The following is a 23,279-nucleotide window of genomic DNA, read 5'->3' on the forward strand; positions in this document are numbered from 1 at the left end:
TTTTGTTTCCCAGAGATGGACTCTGTGACCCAGACAGAGATTGGGCTTCTCCGGATCCAAAAGTTCTTTCCCATCAGTTCAGAGTACATCTGCTAAATTGTGCTGACATCTTGGTGATGTGTTGTTTTACTCATTTAGATGACCTGAGCAAGGAAGACTGCAGCCATGAGTTCCTAAAGGAAGAGTTGAGGCTACTACCACTGAGCAGTAAGATGAGCATGTTAACACACCAAAAGGTAAAAGCACTCAGTATTACCTTTACAAATGGTACCTGTTTAATATAACCCATTAACAAAATCTAGATTTCACATGGAATGTATCATTTAAAAGGGTTTTACATGTACGAAGGCTCTTGTTTGTCATCCTGTCACAGAAACCTGCCACTAGGTCGTGTAGTTTGGGCAATAGGGTGCCAAGAAGTCATACCTTTCACTCCACATGTCAAGAAAGAGATGAAATCCTTGAAGATGAGGAATCCCCACGCCAAAGGAGGATAACTGTTGGTAAAGAAGTGATGTGACCTTATATTGTGACCCATTGCCTGAATTACAAAGATTGTGTAGAGGCTGCCCAATAGACATTTTAACTAGTGTAATCAGACAGACTTTCTTGATTAAATATCTTAACCAGTACCAAGCTTTGCTGGTGAATAGGATTCCTAAGATGGTCCACCAGCTAGATCTGTTATTTTTCCTCTTCCCAGCATCGTACATTCCTCAGTCCAAAGACCACAATGAAAAGAGTGTAGTGAAGGTAAGGCCATTTTTCTTGTGTGTGAGACTGAAAAATATTCTCTTTTTTATTTTCTGCTTCAGTTTCTCAAGTAGTTTTGGTTTTGATGATAATGCAGTTTTGCTCATTCACATTATGTAAGATGCCTCAGAGCATGTCTCATGATTTTTGGATTTGAGTCAAGTCAATAGACGTGGCTTTTTTCCTACATAATTTTGAACATACACTTATTTTTATAACCCCACTGGCCTTCTGAAATGTCAAAGTCAGTAAAATATTATAGGCATTGTAAAAGTGCATACAGTTTCACACTTGAAAGTTAAAAATACCCCTCATTCTGATGTGCAGTCAAAGCATACACAGTTGTAGGGTATACACAAGTACACTCATTCTGAATCTTTCATAGGAGTGCAGAAAAAAGTCTTTAAAGGTGGAATGTCCTAAATTGCATTTTTTGTTTGTGGAAACATCTTTCATTGCGTTAGTTCTCTTTGAACATGCAAGTTATGTTCATAAAAATGTACTTCAAATTATGTGTATACATACATGCAGGTACACATACATGAACTTAATTTGTATGTGTTTGATTGTATCTGTCTGTATTTAGTGGGATTCTAATGGGTACAGAGCCAAATCTTTAGCAGAGCTGAACACTGAGGAGGTTTGCCAGTGGTTTAGTAATATTGGTCTACAGAAATGCCTGCCCTTCATTAGAGGTAAAGTACAGTTTGCACATTTGTTTTTGTCATATTCCCACCCTTTTTAAATGTTTAAATTCACCAAACATTCCACGAGACAAATTCATAGCCGCAAACCAATAACTGTTCAGATTATGTATTACTTACTCATTTGTGCTTTTAAGTTATTGCATCAGCTTAAAATGTATTTCCATGCATCAACTTAAAAAGAGAGGAAAAACAACATTTACTAGCTAATACAACACCATAGAGACTTTTATCATTTCTAGCTAATGATTTGCAAGGTCTGTTTGTAACATATTCAAACCAATAAAGAGCTATTTTAGAGATCCATTAGTGTTATTTATCATAAGCAACCGTTTAAAAAGATGTTAATAATAATGTTGTGGCTTTGGGTGGATCAAACCCTACAGAGGCAGAGTTCAGTGGATCTCACATCGCTTCTATTGATCTCAACACCCTCGAAATCCTTCAAGTGTCCAATCTGGAGGAGAGAGAGAGGCTGCTGTCTGCCATTTACCATGAGTTACACCCGCCAAACTCCACCACCCAAAGACTCGACTCCCTTCTTGGTACCATAATACAACCATGAACTGTTTGAGTCAACATCTAACTACTTTTTCTGCAAACTTCTGGTACCAACCTTGTTTCCTTTTCCCCAAAAGAAAGATTTGGTCCACACAATGTTGAGAAATTCACAGCAGCTTTGGTTTCTATGACCAAGTCGAAATCTTCTCCTCAAGTTAGCAGCATCAATATGAACCAATGTTCATTCAAATTCAGGTAGATCATCCTTTTATGTAGAATGCAAACCACTCCATAATCACAAATCATTAACAAAATGACATTTACATAACAGTATTTACAGTTTGACCTGATTATGTATCCTGTTCTCTCTCACAGACAGAAAGAACAAAATGCAAGATTTCAGAAGAACTCGCACCTCATTGAAATCACAGTCAATGGTAAAATTCTGTCCATGTGATTTTGTTCCATGTAACATTTAAGCTAGGGCCGGGACTCGATTAAAAAAATTTATCTAATTAATTAGAGGCTTTGTAATTAATTAATCGAAATTAATCGCATTTTAATCGCATATAAATATTTGACCTGAGAACAGTGAGAAGTCATTTTTTTTCATATGGATTTATAGTATACCATTGAATAATGACTGAATACATAAGCTTAAGCAACAAAATATTGTTTATTTTTGTTCAACCAAGTCTAGCAGACCAGTGCAATTTTTGCCATTAAGTGTAGCAATAACATATTTAGAAACAATTTAGAAATAGTACATTTCAGAAATTCAGGTAGCTTATAGGTGCTGGAAACTTCTGTAAAGTGTTTTTTAAGTAAAACACAATACTGTCAATTACATTCAGAACATTGGAAACACTGACTATTAGAAAACATCTCTCTGTGGCTTCAGAGGCCATAACATACTAAATCCAACTCTCAATAACCTTGGCCAAAACAATAAAGAGTTCAACATGAACTGCCAGTTGCACCAACAAAATAATACATAGTTCAACATAAAGTGTAAAGTCCACGCTAGCTGCTATATGTTTTGCGTTGAGGTGATACTTGAGGCTCGATGTGCTGCAGTGATATGCGAACTGAAGTTGCGAACGCTAATAAAACCTATATCTGTCTGTTAATTTGATTTAGTGTCAGATCGAACAGTACATTTAAGGACACCCAAAGAGACAAGTGTGGGGAAAGTGGTGGAGTCCTGTCTGAGGATGCTGGGAATTAATGAAGACAAAGATCATTTCAACCTGAAAAGCAGCGAAGGTTTTGTATATAAAAAAAGGAGTACTGTAAAATATCTATGTGCATATGTCTTGGTATAAGAATCATGTAAAATGCAATACTTGTATATTACTTACAGTAAAGCACATTAAAATAATAATGATGGTATTTGCCTAGCATGTTCATTAGTGTGTCCTTTGGGATAATGCAAACACATAAAATCCTTGGAGAGAATGTATTAAAAATGTATCAAATCAATCTGACTTATGCTCAATTTATTGTATTATTTTTAAGGCTTTTTCATTTGTCTTCTTTGGTAAAGATCAGCCATTTAATCTTGCGTTTGGAGAGAATCATATATGGCTTGTGGCTTGTAAGTGCTCTGGAATTTACACAGTGAATTTACTTTTACATACCGTCTCTATTTTTCCACGTTTTTCAGATGAGTTCCTCCCTGAGCAGCAGATTGGAGACTTGCCTGGCTCAGAGACGAGACTAATGGAGCTTCACTTATATAGGAAGGTAGACAGAATTGCATGTTTTAGCTGAGTATTTCAATGAAGTAAAACAACACAAACAAAACTGTCTTAGGAGATAAACTTATTTAATTTCAGATTAAACTTTTGCCTCTCAAAACTTGTAGGAATCACAGAAAGCAGGACGTTGTTCATCAGATAACAACATAATTTGTACCACTGACAATATTCAGAGCAAAAACCTGCTAAACAACACTGGGAAGATTCAAGAGCTAAATCAACAGGTGGCCTCCCTTCAAAACGTCATCATACAGGTAAATAAATCCTATCTTCTGTTTCACCATTGTAAATAAACACTGGGGCTGGTTGTCACACAGGGAACTTTGAGTTAACAGGTTTTTTGAGTTAAAACTCTTAACTATGCAAAACCTTTATTCTCTAGTAATGGATTTCTTCTTGGTTTCTAATTCAAAACCCTCTTAAATTAAGAAGAATTATTGCGAATTTTGTCATGAAACTAATATTTTAGAATTGTGTCTAGTTGTGGAGCATGTCATCGTAGGGTCTGTGTGTATTCAATGAACTGCATCTTTTTTTCCTGGGCAGTTGAAATTTTAAACAGATTTTATTTTTATTTTTTTTAGCTGAAATTTAAAGGTATGATCTTACACAGAAATAGACTTGCAAAAATAAACCTACCTTAAGGGAAAAATAATCGAACTGTTTTCCACTATTGCTTTTAGCTGATCTGTGTCTGTTTGATAACCAGGTTCAGGAGCTTTACCATGGTCTGGTAGCCTTCTGTTCAGAGCTGAAAAAGATGGAGGGGGAGATGGATGCAGTGCGAACAGACAGCTTTGAAGTGAAGAGGCTTCTCAGTGAGGCCCAGGACAGTCTGCAGAAGAAAAGACAGAGCCTTCAAACACTCAGGGACAATCTTAACACTGCACCAGTGCAGAAGAATAAGTAAGTAAATGCTTTTACCATAGAATAGAATAAATAGAATAAATCAGAATCGAATGTTCTGGAGGTTAATACAGAGCCATTGGGTAATTATATGGGATTATCACAGGGAAGAGGTATAGGAACCGTTCATTAATGCAATTAATGGTCTTTATGGATAATGATGTGTTCCGTCTTCCAGAAGAAAAGGCTGGAAGAACTGATGATCAGAGCTGGTTTTGGATGCCCTTAGTGTAATTTACTTGTAGAGAGTGTACAGTAGCCTACATCCTGTGATTTTTAATGCTCTGTTTACAGTATATTTTTCTGTGGCGTCAGTGCTGAAGGTCATTTGGATGAGGGTAATGGGTAGTCCACAAATCTTTCCTTATTTCCTGAAGTGCTGAGAAAGCAGTCTCTAGTCCACCTTATGACTGCACCCCATCATGCCAATGTTTAATGTAATTTCTTAACATCTTCATGGTTCTGACAATGTTTAAAGGAATAGTTTGCCCCAAAATTACAATTTTGTCATTATTTACTCACCGTTATGCTTCATAATATTTTTTTTCACACAAATACTGAATTTTGGAGGACCAGCCTTATCATATGAAAACAGTTACCTTTGCAAAATGGGTATCCATACCTGTTTAATTTATGAGGTGTGCAAATAAAGAGAGGGTGTTCGAGGAAAAAGCCAGTGTGGGTCTCACCCAGTAGTTTCCTGCTTTTTCTCAGCATTACGGCCTTTGATTTATTCTGACATCTTTTCGAGCTGAACAGATTGAAAGCAGGAATGGATAAGGGTGTGAGAAAATACCATCATGAATCAATATGTCCAAGTCCTCATTAATTACCTGATAAGCCACTTAAGTTGAAGGCTTATTGTTTTTTGTTACGTTATGTCCTTCAAGTGCTTGGCCATTTCCCCAGCATAAATGCAAACAAATCTTTCAAGTTTCAGGGGTTTTGGATGACATTAATCTAAGATATCTGGGTCTGAGAACATGAGAGGTTTAGACCGCTTACATTTATTTAAGATCTAGCCGCAGAATAATAAAAAAGCCTAATCTTTGACATAAAGTGACAGAACATTGGAAGTCTGTTCAGATGAGCTTCCTAATCTTCCAAAGCTAATAGTTCTCTAAAAATAAAATTTATTGTTGTTCCAAACCCTTAGGGCTTTCTGTTTTCTGTTTTTCTGAATATAAGAGGTTAATTTTTAGGAGAATATAAAAAAATTAAAAAACTCTGCTTTATGTAAAGAGAGGCTTTCAAGGTCCAAACTGCTTGAAACAATAAACGTATCATAAAACTGGTCCATATACTGTAACATGAGCACTATATTCCCAGTTTTCTGAAGCCGTACAATGGCTTTGTGTTAAGAACAGTCCAAAATGTAAGTCATTATGGGGATAAAAATTCTCAGTATGGCCATTTTAAGGGGAACTATTCCTTTAAGAGAGCCCAAGGGAGCAGCTTGTGTTTGTTTACTCCTCAGGCCATCAGAGGTCCGACTTTTGGAGAAGATGAGGCTAAACTGCCAGGTGTTTAAAGACGAGATCACACTAGTCCACCTCAATCGACAGGTGGCTCACCTGCGTGAAGTTCTGGAGAAGACACAGGCCAAGGTGAGATTGGAACCCCGATCTAGTTTCTCAAGGTTTTCAGAGTTTCCTGGTGCAGAATAAAATGATATAGTGCTGACATGTGAACGCAGGCCAGGAGTTATTATTTTAGACCACATTTAAATGAGGCTGAACATATGGTACTAATGTGAGCATTACAGTCTTGGCTTTTCCCAATATGCAAGCACTTTGTTGGACATACAAAAACATTTAGACGAAAAATTAACACAGTTAATCGACATAAAGTCCTGAAGCTTTTCTCGTAACATATAAGTTACCTTTGTTTTTTCCATCTTTCAAATTTTTAAACAAATCGTCATGGGAAGGAAATTGATTGTCATTTCACAATAATAGTAACCACAACATTAAGTCTTTAGCACCAACGCCACTCATTTTTCAAAAGCCAGGATGACATGAAATGCTAGTACCGGTGATTCTTTCCCCACCTCCATCCTGTGAAAGCAGCACTTTCATCTCATCTGTAAAGACCTTACGAGGTGCCATGAACGGACACATGCCGACCGGGGCTTTGCAAGAAAGAGCGTGTCACGTTGCCGCCCTCAGGCCACAGTCTTTAGGTGCTGATCTGGTGGGAAAAAGGCAGTGGCGCTAATGTTTATCATATGACCTAATCAGGGAAAAAGGCACAGGTCAGGACACAGAGCAGTCTGGGAACTAATACAAGCCTAGGCCCTAATAAGGAGCAGGCTGACATTTATTTTCCCTAGATTATCTGACAATAAGGAAATATTTCATCATCGCCTCTAATCTCCGCGATCCATCGCGACTGCAGTACATCAGAAAAGACAGGAAGAGGGAGGGGAGGAGTTGTTGAAATAGAGTGAAAACTAATGTAGAGGCAAACGTCGGGTCTCAAACTAAAATACAGGGATTTAGGGGAAAGCCCCTCTAAATAATATGACCCAAACTGTTTCTAATCGTCTCTTTTTTATTTAAATTGCAATACACTTAATTTCCCTTCAGCCCAGAGATGCAGTCGTGGTTGCAGACTCGGATTAGGTTTCACTATTCTCATGGGAAAGGTGGTCGAGATACTGCAATTGCGGCCAAGCACAAGAGCTCCCAGTAGTTGGGCTCACTTTGATTGTTCCCTCTTCCCGATGTCTTGGCGGTCACCATGTTGAGCTGCACTGGCGGCTAAGAGGCCCAGTGGCTAATAGTTGTGGCAGCATTTATAGTCCATCTTGAGGTTGCCATTTTACTGCATGCAACACTACACTCCGGGGCCCTGCGAATCCGTTATTGTAACTGACAGTGCCTCACTTATATCATTAATACCAGCCACGCTTTTCTAACCAGGTCCGGAAGCCTTTCTCATGCGAAACACAATCCTACAATCCGGGGCTTGGCACGGCTTCCTCTCCCATCTCATAAGAGTTAGGGGATTTCTAAAGGTGTGCCCGTTTCTCAACCGATTGTTCTTCGCGCAGCACCTCCCAATCCTCTACGGTTTAAAAGACAGTTGCCAGGTTATATTCTGTATTTCCATTGTTCAGCTTGCTCTCGTTTCTGTTTGCTCTAGCTTTTCCCTCGCCTCACTCCATTAACAGGTTAGGATGACATACGAGCAAATGAAAGTTGACCAAAATGATTCATTCTTAAGTACCGGCCCTTTTGCTGCTTCTCTTAAATAATTAAGCGAGGCCCAAGCTATGTGGCCTGCCCTAGGGGATCCAAACACTGGGGTGATAAGGGCTCCTAAACATTTCTACAGTGGGGTTTCCTGTGTGAGTGAGCTGTCTGGTGCCCCTGTCTGGGGAGAGGCTCAGTAGCCTTTGCCGCAGGGCATTCACACGCTAGGAGACTCGAGCACTCACCTCGGCTTTCTGCTGCATTTTCAGAGAAATCTGATCACTCTGCATCCATCTTTTCACTCATTTCCTGTATTCAGTCTCTGTCTCAGCTATTGGTTTGGGGGTGTGGGTTTATGTGATCCTGCATGTTTACCACTGATGGACTCATTAGTCATCATGAGTCATGACACGTTTTGGCCCCTTCAGTGACCTTTTTTACAGCCCATTTTGTATATACATTTATACTGTATTTTAAAGATATTACATTTCCCCTGTTTTATGCCTTATAAGAATCAGACAAGTCTGCAAAAAGGGCAGTAAATAATACAAAACAGAGTTTAATGAGCACACTGTTAAAATAATTAGATTTTTTGGAGTATGTTTTATAAGAAATTAATCATTTTCTATTTAAAAATTTATTTCACATTTAATTGGTTGTGTCTGTGAAATTTGCTAGCCATTGGAAATTGTTTTTACACCCATTATTTATGAGTTTTTTTTTTTTGTTTTTTTTTTGATTTATTGAATGTTCTCTCCTAATTCACACGCCATTAGTATGTGTGTTGACATAATTTCAACTTAATTTCAACTTAATTTCAAATCCAGCTTACTCAAATCACAGCTTTTCTCTACAGCAGTCAGATGATTGGAGGCTTTCAGCTTTAACACTTCACACTTTTAAAAGAGTTATTTCAAGGACAGATCCTTTGACTCTCCACTTCTGTTACTATAAAATGAGAGCTGAGGTGAGCCGCCAGCTATTCACTGCTTTTGATGCTTGTTCAACAGTTTTGTTTTGTTTTGTTTTTTTCTGCAGGAGAAAGCTGAGAGGAAGAGCCCTACTCTGACTCAGCTGGTCTCTTTGCAGTCTCCTGTCATGCTTGTGGCCACCCAAGTGAAAGCAGACCCAGACGGTCATTATGGATTCTCTGTGGACTGGGTAGAGGGCCAGGGGCTGATGGTGGTACATAGTGAGGGTGCTAATCTCTGCCTGAATGACAGGTAATTGTCAGCACAATTGATAAAAAAAAAAAACATATTTTAATGAATGTTTGAATCTAGATTGTTAATCTTTCTAGTATGTTTTCAAGCTTTCCTTTACCTGCACCACAAGGTTACAGAAAACTTAACAATTCACCCAAAAAATGAAAACTAGAACACTTTTTTTGGGTGATCTATTCTTTCCACCAACCGTAACCTTTGGGTCATAATCTTAAAGCACAACTGAAATGTGAAAGAATGTGAGATCAAAAAGGTCATTTCAGTGCAGTAGATGTTTTGATGAATTAAGCCTCTAATTGGCCTTTCATAAAACATGCCAAGGGACATCCCAAATTTTCCAGCCTTTAAGAACAGAGAGGATCACAGAGGTTCCATCAGCTCTTGTGTTTTTTCCCCTGTTGCTATGGAAATTTGTAGGAGACAGGGAGCATAACAGGAAAACACTGAAATGTAAAACCTGGACGTCTATGCACAAGGAACAGATAAAAACATGAATAATACATGGCCATGCAGTTTAAATATTCAATTTGTGAGCTAGGTTTTTTACAGAACGCATAACTATATACATGCAAACACATGTACACAAGCACAATTAAGTCTTGGACGAGTAACAGAAGGAGGGAGGGGCAAAACATAAGAATGGAAAAAGGGTCTCTGAGTACTATGCATGTATTTGGTAGTTAATTGCCAAACCTCTGGCAAAATTATTTTCACAGTCAGTGAACAAATATAAAGGCAATAGTCATTTTCCTATTTTCAGAAACACATTGCATTAAATAAAAGCTGATGAATGCAAAAACAATTAACAGGCTTAAAAATGTTTTTTCATGTGATCCAAGATTTTTTTTTTTAATCCCTTCATTATTTTTCACAGATGCTGCTTTCATATATAGATACAGTCAAGTCCAAGTATTTGGACAGAGACACATTTTTATTATTTTAGCTGCTGACCAAAACATATTCAAGTAACAGTTGTATAATCAATATCGACAGTACACACTTTGAGCTTTAATTTGAGGGTATTCTCATCAAAATCAGAGGAACTCAAAAGCTCTTTCATGGACTAGTCTTTCATTTTTCTACATAAGTTAAGCAGGTAAAATGCCTGGAGCTGATGTGCCCTTTGCATTCGGAAGCTTTTGCTCTGTCCCCACTTAATGCGCTCTAAGGAGCTCTCCATGCAATTGAAACAGACAATATTGTTAGGCTTCAAAAACAATACCAATCCATTAGAGAGATAGCAGGAACATTAGGAGTGGCCAAATCAAGTTTGGTACATTCTGAGAAAACTAAAGTATGCACTAGTGAGCTCAGAAACATAAAATGGCTCGAACGTCCACGGAGGACATCAGAGGTGGATGATCGGAGCATCCCTTTCACAACATCCAGCCAAGTAAAGAACACTCTCCAGGAGGTTAATGTGTTGCTGACAAAGTCTACAATCAAGAAAAGACTTCATGAGAGCAAATACAGAGGGCTCACCACAAGGTGCAAACAAGGCCAGATTAGATTTTTCCAAAACACATTTTAAAAAAGCCTAACCATTTCTGGAAAAGCATTCTTTGGATGCCTGAAATTAAGACCAACCCATACCAGAATGACAGGAAGAAACATGTATGGAGAAGGCTTGGAACAGCTCATGATCCAAAGCATACAACATTATCTAGTAGTATCTGAAACATGGTGGAGCAGTGTGATGGCATGAGCATGCATGGCTTCTAGTGGCACTGGGTTACTGATGTTTAGTGATTATGTGTACAGATATACACAAGTGACTGAATCCATTTGATTTGATTCAGTCAAATGGAGCAAAGTTGATTGGGTGGTGCTTCATTGTACAAATGGATGATGACCCAATACAGCAAAAGCAACCCAGGAGTTTTTGAAGGTAAAAAAGTGAAAGATTATGCAATGACCAAGTCAATCTCCTGATCTCAACCCGATTGGTGCTTGAGCATCAAAACTAAAGGCAGAAAGACCCACAAACAAACAACAACTAAAGTCACCTCCAGGAAAGACCTGGCAAAGCATCACAAAGGAGGAAACCCAATCTCGGATACACACACACACACACACATATAAAATATATATTGATGTATGTGTGTGTGTGTGTTCCATGTCTTTAAAATTAACAAAACAAATTGACCTATCAAGATGTCAGAGCTGTCAAGACTTGGATTTTGTGTTCTCCCTATATCAAAAACTGTATAACTCGACTTTTGAAACTTTTGTTAAGAAACTGCTTTTTGGTAAAAGGTGATAGTACCCAATGGTACCCAATGATCCCTTTTTAAAATAGGTACATGGCACTGCTGTCAGTGTTGTTGTTCTGAGAATGTGTGTGTATGTTTCAGGCTGGTGGAGGTTAACGGAGTGAACGTCTTGGGGAGCAGTGAGGACGAGTTGGAGCTGATGCTTAAGACACACACTGCCCACATTGTTGTTCTTCGCCAGCTGGCCCAAGAACTTCCACAGGAAGACCCATCTGCCTCCACTTCAGACAGATTTCTGCTCTGAGGGATCAACAGGACATACAAATGCTGCAGAAACATCAAGCAATGTAAACCAACTAAACACTGTCCAGTCTTACTGTAGGAACACATTCAGACACACCTGACTTGGTCATATTTTCTGTTTTATCCCACTTATTACCTTAATGACATTTGTCTTGAGAGGAGGGTTATATATTCACCCTGCATTACAGTCTCTGGGTCATTTCAGGGCAGTTTCATTTTTGGGTGTGTATGACTTCTTGTTTTCAGGTTGATACAAATGTAATAGCCATAGTCTCAATTAATGAGTGGGTCAGTCAAAAACTGTTCATAAAAATGGCAATTGCATGTGAAAAGGGCATTTTAAATTTTAAATTGCATTCAACCATGAAGGTCAAGTTCGCGAAAATAAATCAATGTCATCACCTTCACTTTGTACACTTTTTGAAAAAAGCTGCTGTGGTGAAATAGGACGCAAGGACACTTCCTGTAAGACTGACATTATTGAAAATACAGATATCAAAGCTAAACTTTTTTTAAAGAGGGAAATATTTATTTCCATGTCAAAGATTGACTCAAGGAGCATCACGAAGTAATGTAGTGAAAGTACTAACCACTTACTTGTATTAAGAAGATGTTAAAGGATTTTTATCTGAATTTGTGGTCAAACTTTATTTTAAGGCCCAGTTCTCACTATTAACAAACCATTAACTATGTTTATGTTTAGTTATTGGGTGGGTTGGGGATATAGAATATGGTCATGCAGAATAAGTGCTTCATATTAAACAGCCAATATGTTAAAGGGGGGGGGGGGGGGGGGGGTGAAATGCTCGTTTTCACTCAATATCCTGTTAAACTTGAGTACCTATAGAGTCGTACTGCATCCTTCATAATTCCAAAAAGTCTTTAGTTTTATTATATTCATAAGCGAAAGATAGTCTGTACCGATTTTTCCCGGAAAAACACGACCGGCTGGAGGCGTGACGTGTGGGCGGAGCTAAAGAATCACGAGCGCGAGTAGGCTTTTGCGTTGAGAGCGTTTGGAAGCTGTGACATTACCGTGAGGACTAAACCAACCAAAACAAACCATGGCTAACAGTCAGATTCAGCCGTTTATTTATGATCCAGAATCATATCCCGAGGCTGAAACTGAACGAGAGCAGCAGCAGCAACGACTCGCTCCGAGCGGGGCTCGAACCCCGGTCTCCGGCATGGGAGGGGACGCACTAACAACGAGGCAGAGATATTTTAAGCAATTTTACTCACCGCCTGCGGTTCCAACACACGATCGTGACCCTTTTTCGTTGGGATTGCATCATCCTTAAGAAATAAACGATACGCAAATCCGGCGTCAAACTGGGCCTTGTGTGTAAAACAAGCATCTTCAAAATGCAGGGAACAAACACAAACACTTGCACAACTCCGTTGATGCTCTGTAAAAATAAACTCCATCCACTGGTCCCTTAATGCTGTTTTTTTTTTTTTGGTAATCTGTGCAGGGTTGTCTTGCCTTGGCAACCAAAAATACAATTCTTTTGTGACATTTCGCTCTCGCTCTGATCAGTGAATGCCTCTGCTCTCAGTGCTTTGCTATTCAGGAGCGCGCGCTCTTCCGGCAGAAGTGCCCTTAGGACCCATATAAGGAAATTCCGCTCCATCTAACGTCACACAGAGCCATACTCGAAAAAAACTTTCCGAAACTTGTGACAAACCGGAAGGAGTATTTTGGGAACAAAAATACTCCTTCAAACGTACAGCTTAATTTTTTAAACTTTGTCCATGTTTAGCATGGGAATCCAACTCTTTAACAGTGTAAAAAACTCCCCCCCCCCCCCCTTTAATAACAGGCATGCTAATAAGCAACTAGTTAATAGTCAGAATTGGTCGCTTTTCTAAGGTGTTACTGCATTTGAAGTGTTCACTTGCAAAAACAGATAACTCCATTTTTAACAATTTTCAAAAATCATATTTTTTCATTTTGTATTCCAGTCAATCTCAATCAAACTGCAGTTGGGTTATTTTGATTAGGTAAAAGAAGAAGAAAAAAGAAGAAGAAGAAAAAAAAACTAACACAATATAAACATTATAACATAATAAAAACATTATAAAGAACTGATTTATCTGTTTTTGCAAATAAACTCAAACTTAATTTGTAAATTATGAGCTTCTTGAAGAGGACTGGTGTAAGTTTTTTACAATATGTCAAAACATGCAAGCAGCAACCATACATTATTATACTGTATGTTTTCACACTTATCAGGTATGGATTATTCTGTCAGGAAGGTGTTAAAGGAAAGCCACACACTAACACACACACACTAAAGTGTGACACATGTGCTGGTTTAACCCCCCATCTTGATGCCTCTGTGGACCCCGTGTATCCGGTCTCGTGGTTGAACCTTGTGGGTTTCATTGTAAGCCTATTAATAAGAGACTGGGCATTCTAGCTGGCATGTGGGTCCCGCAAATGGAGGAAGGTGACCTGACCCATGACCTCTTGACCTTTGTGGTGGAATTATGTGGTCATGTGAATCTAACTGTGGGTGTTGAAGAAAGTCTCGAGGAAACGAGTTGTGCTATTACTGATGTAGTGGAAGTGAATTACACCATGTGTAAGTATGTTCAAGTACAGTGCATGATTCATTTGCCATTGTTCAGACTGTGTTCACAGGCAACTTAAATGTACAGAACATTGCATGAACACTAATCTAAGGTACAACTAATACATTAATCAAAACTGCCACATCTGTCATCAAACAAATGTGCCTTTGGTGAATCGGCCCATGGGAAGTATAAAACAATCAACAGGAAGTGTCCATCCAAAGCTAACACGATAAAGATAAAATATGATTTAGCTACACAAACTGTTCACACAAGGGAGGGCAATCCAAACACACTTTCATAAACAGTGCTCCTGGCAAGAAAAGAAAGACATTGTGGGATTCTCAGTAGCCTACGCCCTTCCCCACCCTCTCCAGTCATGACATGTCTCCTAAAAATGCTCTTTATTCTTTTTTTGATAAAGAAAAACAACCAATGCACCAAAATAAAAATAAAAACTTATGAATAATGAAGAGAAGATTGATTTATAATACAAAAACCATAGTTACACAAGAGTCAAAAATACAAGGAAATAAAATAAAAAAGGAACTCTGTGGAAAGATATAAAATATCTGTATCAGTTGCTGAATATTAAGAATGCGAATACAGTTCTCTCATCACTTGAGGGCAAAACATGTTTTTGATTCCTGTGGGACTTTTCTTTGTTTTCTCTCACAGCAAAACAAAACTGAAGACAAACCCACCTAAAATAATAAGACATCTTTTGTGCGTAATTCAATAAGTTGATACAGCAGTGTATGCAAATACTTGATCATTATTGTGCTGAGTGACAGTGCTGTACAAAATATATAATTGTGTATCATATGTTAACACTTTGCAATAATACGACTGTTCATTGTTAGTTCATGTTAGCTCAGGATTATTATATAATAGTATCTCTTAATAACTTAATAATAGATCTATTAATAAATGTTAAAATTAACATTAAATAGAATTAACAAATGCTTTAGAAGTATATTTCATTATTTATTTATGCTAACTAATGAGGTTAATTAATGTAAACCAATGTAACCTTACTGCTGTTTTTATTATTATTATTATTATTATTATTATTATTATTATTATTTTATTTTTTTATTTTTTTATGTGTTTAAGTAAGCACGTTTAAACGTGCATTCGGCTAATGGTTCGGCCATTCGGCTCATTTTTCTGAGACTGCAGTTCTTGAAATGTGTCCAGACCTGTCATCTGTGAATGGAAGACCTGAGGATGCCACAGCGTGAATGTTCCCATCATCTCAGCAGGAATCGCTCCAGCGCACCGACCGTCAGACATAGCTTCTAAAGTTTATGGAGCAGGAACATTTGCCACATGCAGACGTATAGCGCATTTCTGAGGGATTGCCTTCCCTCTGGCCAAAAACCTCCATATATGCATTCTGTTAGGATCTAAAGCCAGTAAAAATAGTTTGGCCTCTTTTAAAGGGAAGAAAGTTTCGCTTAACAAACTGAGGGGGCAGAATGGCATTTAGAGTTGTTTTTTTTTGGGGGGGTGTTGAAGCAAAGTAAGGGTGGCTGTGGCTTTTCGGGGCTTTCTGGCAGGCTGTACTTTAACTTAACAGCCAGTGCAATACGTCTAGAGGACACCGACTGGTATGTGTGTGTATGTGTGTATCAGCTCAGTCTACAGGGCTGCTGATGTATCGTTTAACATGGACACGTTTATCCTTGTAATGTATACAATGTGTATTGTTAGTGTCAGATGATATTTAAATATAAACCCAGAGCATTTCGACCTTATGGTGTGTGTACAGAGTTAAACAGCTGCAGTCAATCGATCCAAGTACACACAATTTAGCCGTCTATCCTTTCACTCCCTCTTTACATCCGAATGAGTCATTCAAGGCAAGGACATGTAGATATCTGCCAAGCTCCATAATGACCTGCAGTGACAATCTTGTCTCCATTTACTCCAAACACTCAGGACTATCGCCCAAAATGGGTCACTAAAGATGATGGAAAGGAGTCGGTTATTAACAACATATGTTGTTTAAGCATATATACATTTTTGGATGGTACTTACAGGAGGAAGATGTTCTAGCTGTGCGCTCTTGCATTGGGCTTGTTGGCTGATCCTTGAATCGTACAGTAACACCCCTGGGCATCTGTTCAGTTTTAGCATTGTAGATATGACCAACTCCAGCTTTCCAGATAAAAAGAAGCAGACATCTGAATCTCTCTCTGAACTCAGCACTTCCAGGTTCATCTCTCTCCCATCTGCCCCCCATAACATGAGCCCCACTCCTGCCCACCCGACATTTAAGGAGCTCCTGACATTTGTTTGAAGTTAGTGTAGGCATTAGCTCTGGTTTCCTGCTTCAAATCCCTATGCAGACACAATAAAAGGTCTATAGATTGAAAATTCACTAAAGTAGATTACTGTCTGTACAGAAAGGTAATACAAACAAACTTGGCATTTACTGGCTATTATGAGGAAATTTCTCTGGCACCCAGTGACCTTCCGCCTCATGAGGCTTTATGGTTAGTCTGAGATAGAGAGGAACTCATTGTAACCCCTACCAGCATTACTAGTTTTACAACTTCATCGACAGCTGCCCAGTTACGCAGATTTGTACTGTATATACAATATCACATACAGTATAAGTAACATTGCATGATTAAGAGTGAATGAGAGTGAGACTGCTTTCATAAAAACGAATAAAACAATATCCAAAAGAAACCATTGTGTCTCCAAACAACACACAGTAGTAGCATTGCTTAATAAATCATTGTTTTTGAATGAATCATATTTTCCTGAATGATTCAGTGCTGTTGAATGAGTTAATGACTCATAAAAATTGGGCCTGTCCCAATACACACACTTGTGTTTTTTGCACTTGAACATAACACTTGAACACTTGTCCATTTGCGTAAACATTTCCTGTGTTTGACTCACGATTTCAAGTGGACATGTGAAGACCACAAGTGTGTGTAGAACTTTTGATTACAGTGGAACACAATTAGTAAAGTTTTTACAAAGCTTTATTTAAACATTTAGATTTTCAATATTATGTAATTTAAAATAAAATAATGTCTCTTCAGTAGTCCTTAAATAACAGACAAATTAATTTAATTGTGGTGCATCTAATAAATTGATTAAAGCAGCTTTGCTAATATTTTACAAAACGCACATACAGTACTAATTTCTACACACATTTAGCAGAACTTTCAATTTTATTATCAAATTATGAGTAATTCTAACATATACCACTGGAAAGTTTTCGTCAAACTTACACTAAGCCTCAAATACTGTTCCATAGCTGTATTACAAACTGAGTGTATTTAGTGCGCATTAAGGGCACAGAGCAGTTGCATTTTTTAGGACCGGGACAGTCTTGCAAACTTCCTGTCATTTGCACAGGCTCTCAAGTGGACAAATCTGCAAGTGTGGATATTGAGATTAGCTTGTCTTGTTCCTGAATGGTTCTTTTTTCATTATTAATTGTTTCAGTGAATAATTCAATGACTCATTCATAAGCATTATGAACTGTTTCCTTACTGAATAAATCAATTTGTCCAAACAGATGAATAAACTGAAACCACCAGTGACTCACAGGAGTGATGCAAACAGCATAATGAGTATTAATGATAATAAAACTGTACATATTCACACTATTGGTTCCTGTGTAATAAATGACCTATATTCTTTCACCTTTTAAAAGTCACTTTCAATAAAAGCATTTGCTATATAATGACATTTAAATGCAAGATGGGATGCATGTCTCAGTTTAGCAGGATGGAGCTGAAAGGAACTGGTTTGTCTTTGACATCTGGGTTGACTGATTTGAACCACATACTTGGTGAGACAGGGAGTATGCTTATTGTCAAGGGTCAGAGCCAAAGTTTTTCTGTTAGTGAGGGGAGTTTTCAGCATGTAAATCTGGCCTCTCTGGGACCGTCTGGCTGGCAGGCAGGAGCGCGGTTCAATCTGCGAGGATTCACATGCTCTTCAAACACGAGGAGACGGACCAAAGGCCAAAATCTACCCCAAGCTCACATTTGCGTGTGGTCAGGAAGAAGGTTCATAATAAGCAATAAATCAGGAGTAAGATGCCATGGGCTGCGAGGATCTCTAAAAATGGGCGGCAATGTGGAAAGTTGGACAGTTTGAATTGTAAATGCCTAAACTAGTTCTGACAGGTAGCCTATAGGTTTCTAAGCACCTGTGGGAAAGTGATGGTATCACAATAGTTGTAAAAACACGTTGGGGTCATCCAGCTGTGAAATTTTCTGTGGAAAATTTTCATACAGTCAGTCCGCCTTAACGCAACTCTATCAACATGAGTATAACGGAATTACTAGGAAGCCTTCCTAAAGCTCAAACTAGTGCTAGCAACACCAAGGTCACGAGTTTGATTCTCAGAAAGCAAGAACTAATGAGATGTAAACCTTGAATGCTGGGACTTTCAATAAAAGCATCTGCCAAATGCATGAATGTAAAGAAGTCATAGGTGTCATGCCTATTCAACCTCCCCTAACATTAAGCCATATGTATTTTGAATGCACATAATGCATTCATACATCATTAACAGTGGCCAAATTTTTTTTTTTCTATTTTGAAGCCACAATATGTTGCCCATGTGATTTGTGTAAAAGTAAGAAGTGTTTTCATGCGGATAGCTGAGGGAGTATGCCCCCCCCCCCCCCAGTTATATGTTTTTCTACATGTGAAAATGCAGGGCAATCGCTGGCAGTCAATTTCAGGTGCAGGTGGTTCATTATACAAATATACTGTATTATAAAAGAATTCAACCTGTCCTGGTTCCCACGTATACTATAACACCACTATCATGAAAAGAAACTAGGTGCATGACACCCCTGACCAGTATCTCTACAATACACTTCCTGATTGCAGTAAATGAGTCAGTGATGGATCAGTTTAAATTTGAGGATGAATCAGTCACATGATGAGACAGCAGGAAGGTCAAACACGCACTCAAAATTAGGGCCAAGGTTTCATGAAAGGGGGCTGGGTGAAATAAGTAGGGGAAATCCTCAAGGCTTCCAATTTCATTTCCCATGCATTTACAAAAAGAGGTTCTCCATTCAAACTGGTAGATCTCACACTACAAGGAGGACATAGGCACTTGAGAAAGTCCCTTAGGATGCTTATGTCTTGACCTCAGAGTGATTAGTGGTTGCCCCATGACTTCTCTTCTGACTTCCAAACATCAATTTCAGGAATGTGGATATTAGATATTGTAGAGAGTTAAACAAAACATCTACTGCCACCTTCCTGTGAAACTGCATCAATGTTATTGCTATTTAATTTAGCAAAAAAAAATTATATATGCTGTACGAACTAATCTATAGGAGTAGTTTTCATAGGATATGAGATTGCAAAAAAAAGGGAGTACATTTTGTGATGATGTCTGCAGTTAGAAGAGTTTTTCTGTCTAATAAAAAAAGAAGAAAAGAAATGACGATCAAAGGCTTTTCAAGCCTCTGGTGATCTTTGGCTCCTGAATTTGCTGGTGTTGGGTTTTCTTACATAATAAAAAATTCTTCCCACACTCTAAACAAGCAGTTCATTTATAAACACTGTACAATTACTGGCACCGACTATACCACTGAATCTGGGAGAGAGGCAGATTGGGTAAGGAGGGAGAGAGGTAGACCCAAAACGAGCAATGTGCTAAAAGAAATGAGCGGTGTGAAGTTCAGTACTGAAGGGTACACTTGAAAGAAAGTCTATTCCGAGGAGACATAAAATGCCTAGTAAATCTTAGACTGGTCAGAGAGCGCAACCACGTTTTTATGTTCACATACATTTTAGGACTCATTTTAGCTTTACATCATAATTATTTGGTTAAGAATCTTATTTATTCATTCATAATTGGCTTAAAGTCTGTTTACCACTAGCCTATAGGCTATAACTTCCTAGAGGCCTTTAACATAATATTTATTCATTATTAAGATGTTTTATGTAGGCTACACACACACACACACACACACACACACACATATAGGCCATGAGAAAATGGTAAGTAATGTTTATAGCTTATTTTTTGTTTCCTTTGTAACCCCAAGCTACAGTGATCTTGCATGTATCTGTCAGTTTGAATGTGAATACAACACCACCTTCATGGTGTTTCCTCAGTGGTGTTATTGGTCTTTTTTTATTTATTTTCTTTCTTTTTTTTTTCTTTTTTTTTAGCTTTTGTGAAAAAACATGGACACAATAAACTGTTGTTGTTTTTAAAAAGTGTTCCACAGAAAGAATAATGTAGCGATAAGCATTTTCTTATATTTACCACCAGGGGGCAGTACCGAACTTAATAATCTGTAAAATAAATAAATAAATAAATAAGCGCCAAAGGTAAATCACACTACACTTAATTTGACCGACGTTTAAGTGAAGTATATACATGAGGACATTTTCTCTAGACATGTTTTTAGATTTAGAGAGAAACCAATAGTAATACAAACCCCAGTGTGAGAGTCCAGTGTTAAGACAAGTCTGCATAGACATCCTTAATGTTTTAATATTTTCCTGTCATATGTTAAATGTATCTGTTTGTCCGTCTGTCGTTCTGTCCGTCCGATAACATTTTATCTTGAAAAGTTCCCAGCTGTGTCTCTGAGAATATTGGAATTAAAAAAATATGTTTTAACGATTCCTTTTTTGAAAAACCTTTTTTAGTTTATATAAATCAAACCAATTTTTGTTGGCACTTTAAATGTTGATTTTTTTTTTTCTTCAGACTTCATAGACTTGAATAACTCAGATATCCTCTGAATATGTCAAGCGTCATCTTTGTCATTTGTTTTGTAGTGTAATAAACAACAGTTTTTTTCTTCTCAAATGGGCACTTGATGGACTGCAGCAACCTTGACAAGATCAAATTCCTCTATGAACCAGACAGCAACAGAAAGATGGACTGTGACTGTTCATGGCAGTCAAACTCTCAATGCCTGATGGAGAGAGACAGGCTAGTAAATAGAAGTTAATCGGTCAGGGAGCGTGAAAACGTCCACAGCTCCATAGAGGCCTGCACATCCGAGGCCCCTGGAGACCACCCCTGGACCTGATGCCGTCTGACACAACGCCAGCTTTTCTGAGGCCACCAGCTCAGCTACCAGCCGGTGTTCTTGTAATCTTGTACAGGAGAGTAGAAAAAGCAGGGCTAAAATATAATTCCATGGCTGAGTATAAAATGTAAGGGTTTAGTCATTTATTTTTTTTAATCACACACATTTGTTATCTCTTTGTGTTTTCTGTCTGTTTCTGTCTAGGCTGTTTGTACTCCCTGAGGAATAAGAGGTTGCTGAAGTTCTGAGCATTACTTATCTTCACCAAGAGATGGTGGAACTCTGCCCAAATGTCTTCACAATTAAAGATTGCATCTCTTCTACATCCAACCATGAAGAAATATGTACCCCCTGGATAGGGGAGAAATTCACACATGAAAGTCACTCAAGGACAACGTTTGTCAGGGTAGTTTGGAAATAGAGCTTGAATGCTGGCAAGGAGAGAGGGTAACTGAAGTCTGCCAATTTACTGGTGCCTCATGTGGCTTGGAACCAACTTCATCTGCAAAAGTGACATTCCATTTAAGCTGCTTGTCCTTCATAATTTAACTGGACACCCTTTCAAGATACTAGGATTTTTTTTTTTACATTTTTGACATTCATAACTGAATTATATGAAGAGCCAATTCCAAAATCAGTGAATTATTATTTTTTGGGTTGTTATACTTTTGTAAACATTTCAACTTCCAGTTTTTGGTGATACAAATATGAATCAAGGGATAATGGATACTGATGTGTTGCAGGCGCTGAACGATTCCATTTATTCATGCTGACTCCTCTTTCACGTTCCCATTTATCAAAGAAGACCTCGCTGTCACCGCCGATGCTTGGATGAATGGAGAAATGACATGTTTCTCTGTTTGTTGAGTGACTGTATCACTTTGGAGAGCGTATGTGTTTTGACAGCTTCCTGTCGACTAATTTTCAACCTGACATTACTCTGTAATAGAAAATTGTCAGGAGTTGGTATAGTGTTTGTACTTCCATTTTCAATGATGTCCCGTCATGCTTGGTTGATGGCTACCTAAAGCTACCTCTGTATGTGGTTTGACTAGACCTGATCTGAGTCAATTTCCCCATTTGTGGTAGCTGTGGAGAGATAGTGAGCACTAAATCAGAGTTTTTTGGGCTGTTGTTGTGATGGGGAAAATCAACTTTTTGTATAAGGTTGTTTTCACTGCTTGGGATCTCTATATATCTTGAGATCTCCACCTCAGAGTTGCTTCACCTTATATGCAAGCATTATTTATCAAGTATGCAGATGGTTGCATTTTAACGACATTACTGAAAACTAGCTTTCCAAATCTTTGCCTGTTTATTGCCTCCTATTGGATCTTCTAGAAGATTTTATACAAAATAAACCAATATGAAATCAAGTACAGATCTTATTTTAAAAAGCTATTTAGCAAATGTTCACACTGCTCTTTTTCATAAGGAGCTGTTAAGCTCCAAAAATGATGAAAAAGAAGAAGAAGAAAAAAAAAAACGCCATAAAGAAGAGCATACATTTGTTATATTTGCAGTCTTACGAAGCTGTACAAACCTTGCTTGAGAAAAATGTGCCAAATGTAAATATGTGCATATTCAAATTGCAGGAGATTTAAGAGCTTATGGTTGGGAGCAAAACAAAAGACAGTATACACTTTGCTCTGCTCCTCACTCAAAACATTTCAGAACACAAATCATATTCATGATACTTTTATTTAAATTTTGGTCATATTTTGGGTTTGCCAGCCCCCTGGTCTCCATTCAATTTCATTTTATGGCATCTCCTTTTGTATTCCACGGATGAAAGAAAGTCTATTGGTATGAAGAAGAAAGATTCTGGTTTGGAACAACATGAAGGTGAGTAAATGTTAACAGCAGAATGCATTTTTGGTTGAAGTATCCCTTTAAGGATCTTGAACATATCCAGTGGTCACGTATGGTCTTTCTCCGATGTTTATTCAAAGTCATGTTTAAATGTAGAGTGATAAATAACAGAAGTGAATCATTCAGCTTCCCAGCATTCTAAGAGCTCAGTGGAGAAGCAATGAACTCAGTTTCAAATCCTTGCATTTTTGACATGTGTCAATATGAATAAAGTTAAG

The 23,279-nt window shown here is 38.0% G+C and overlaps 1 protein-coding gene across 1 annotated transcript; it reads left to right on the forward strand.

Annotated features, from left to right (window-relative positions):
• On the forward strand, positions 1–12,030 carry LOC127970560 (uncharacterized). The gene is made up of 14 exons (XM_052573178.1): positions 1–236; positions 374–503; positions 704–753; positions 1,340–1,448; positions 1,844–2,002; positions 2,096–2,213; positions 2,334–2,395; positions 3,099–3,224; positions 3,625–3,704; positions 3,826–3,972; positions 4,428–4,624; positions 6,102–6,231; positions 8,860–9,044; positions 11,399–12,030. Exons 1-14 carry the CDS (start codon positions 117–119, stop codon positions 11,559–11,561), a joined length of 1,776 nt encoding a protein of 591 aa, XP_052429138.1. The 5' UTR covers positions 1–116; the 3' UTR covers positions 11,562–12,030.
• Positions 12,031–23,279: the final 11,249 nt, after the last annotated feature.

This window comes from Carassius gibelio, chromosome B13, assembly GCF_023724105.1.
Source record: "Carassius gibelio isolate Cgi1373 ecotype wild population from Czech Republic chromosome B13, carGib1.2-hapl.c, whole genome shotgun sequence".
In the NCBI taxonomy this organism is placed as follows: Eukaryota; Metazoa; Chordata; class Actinopteri; order Cypriniformes; family Cyprinidae; genus Carassius; species Carassius gibelio.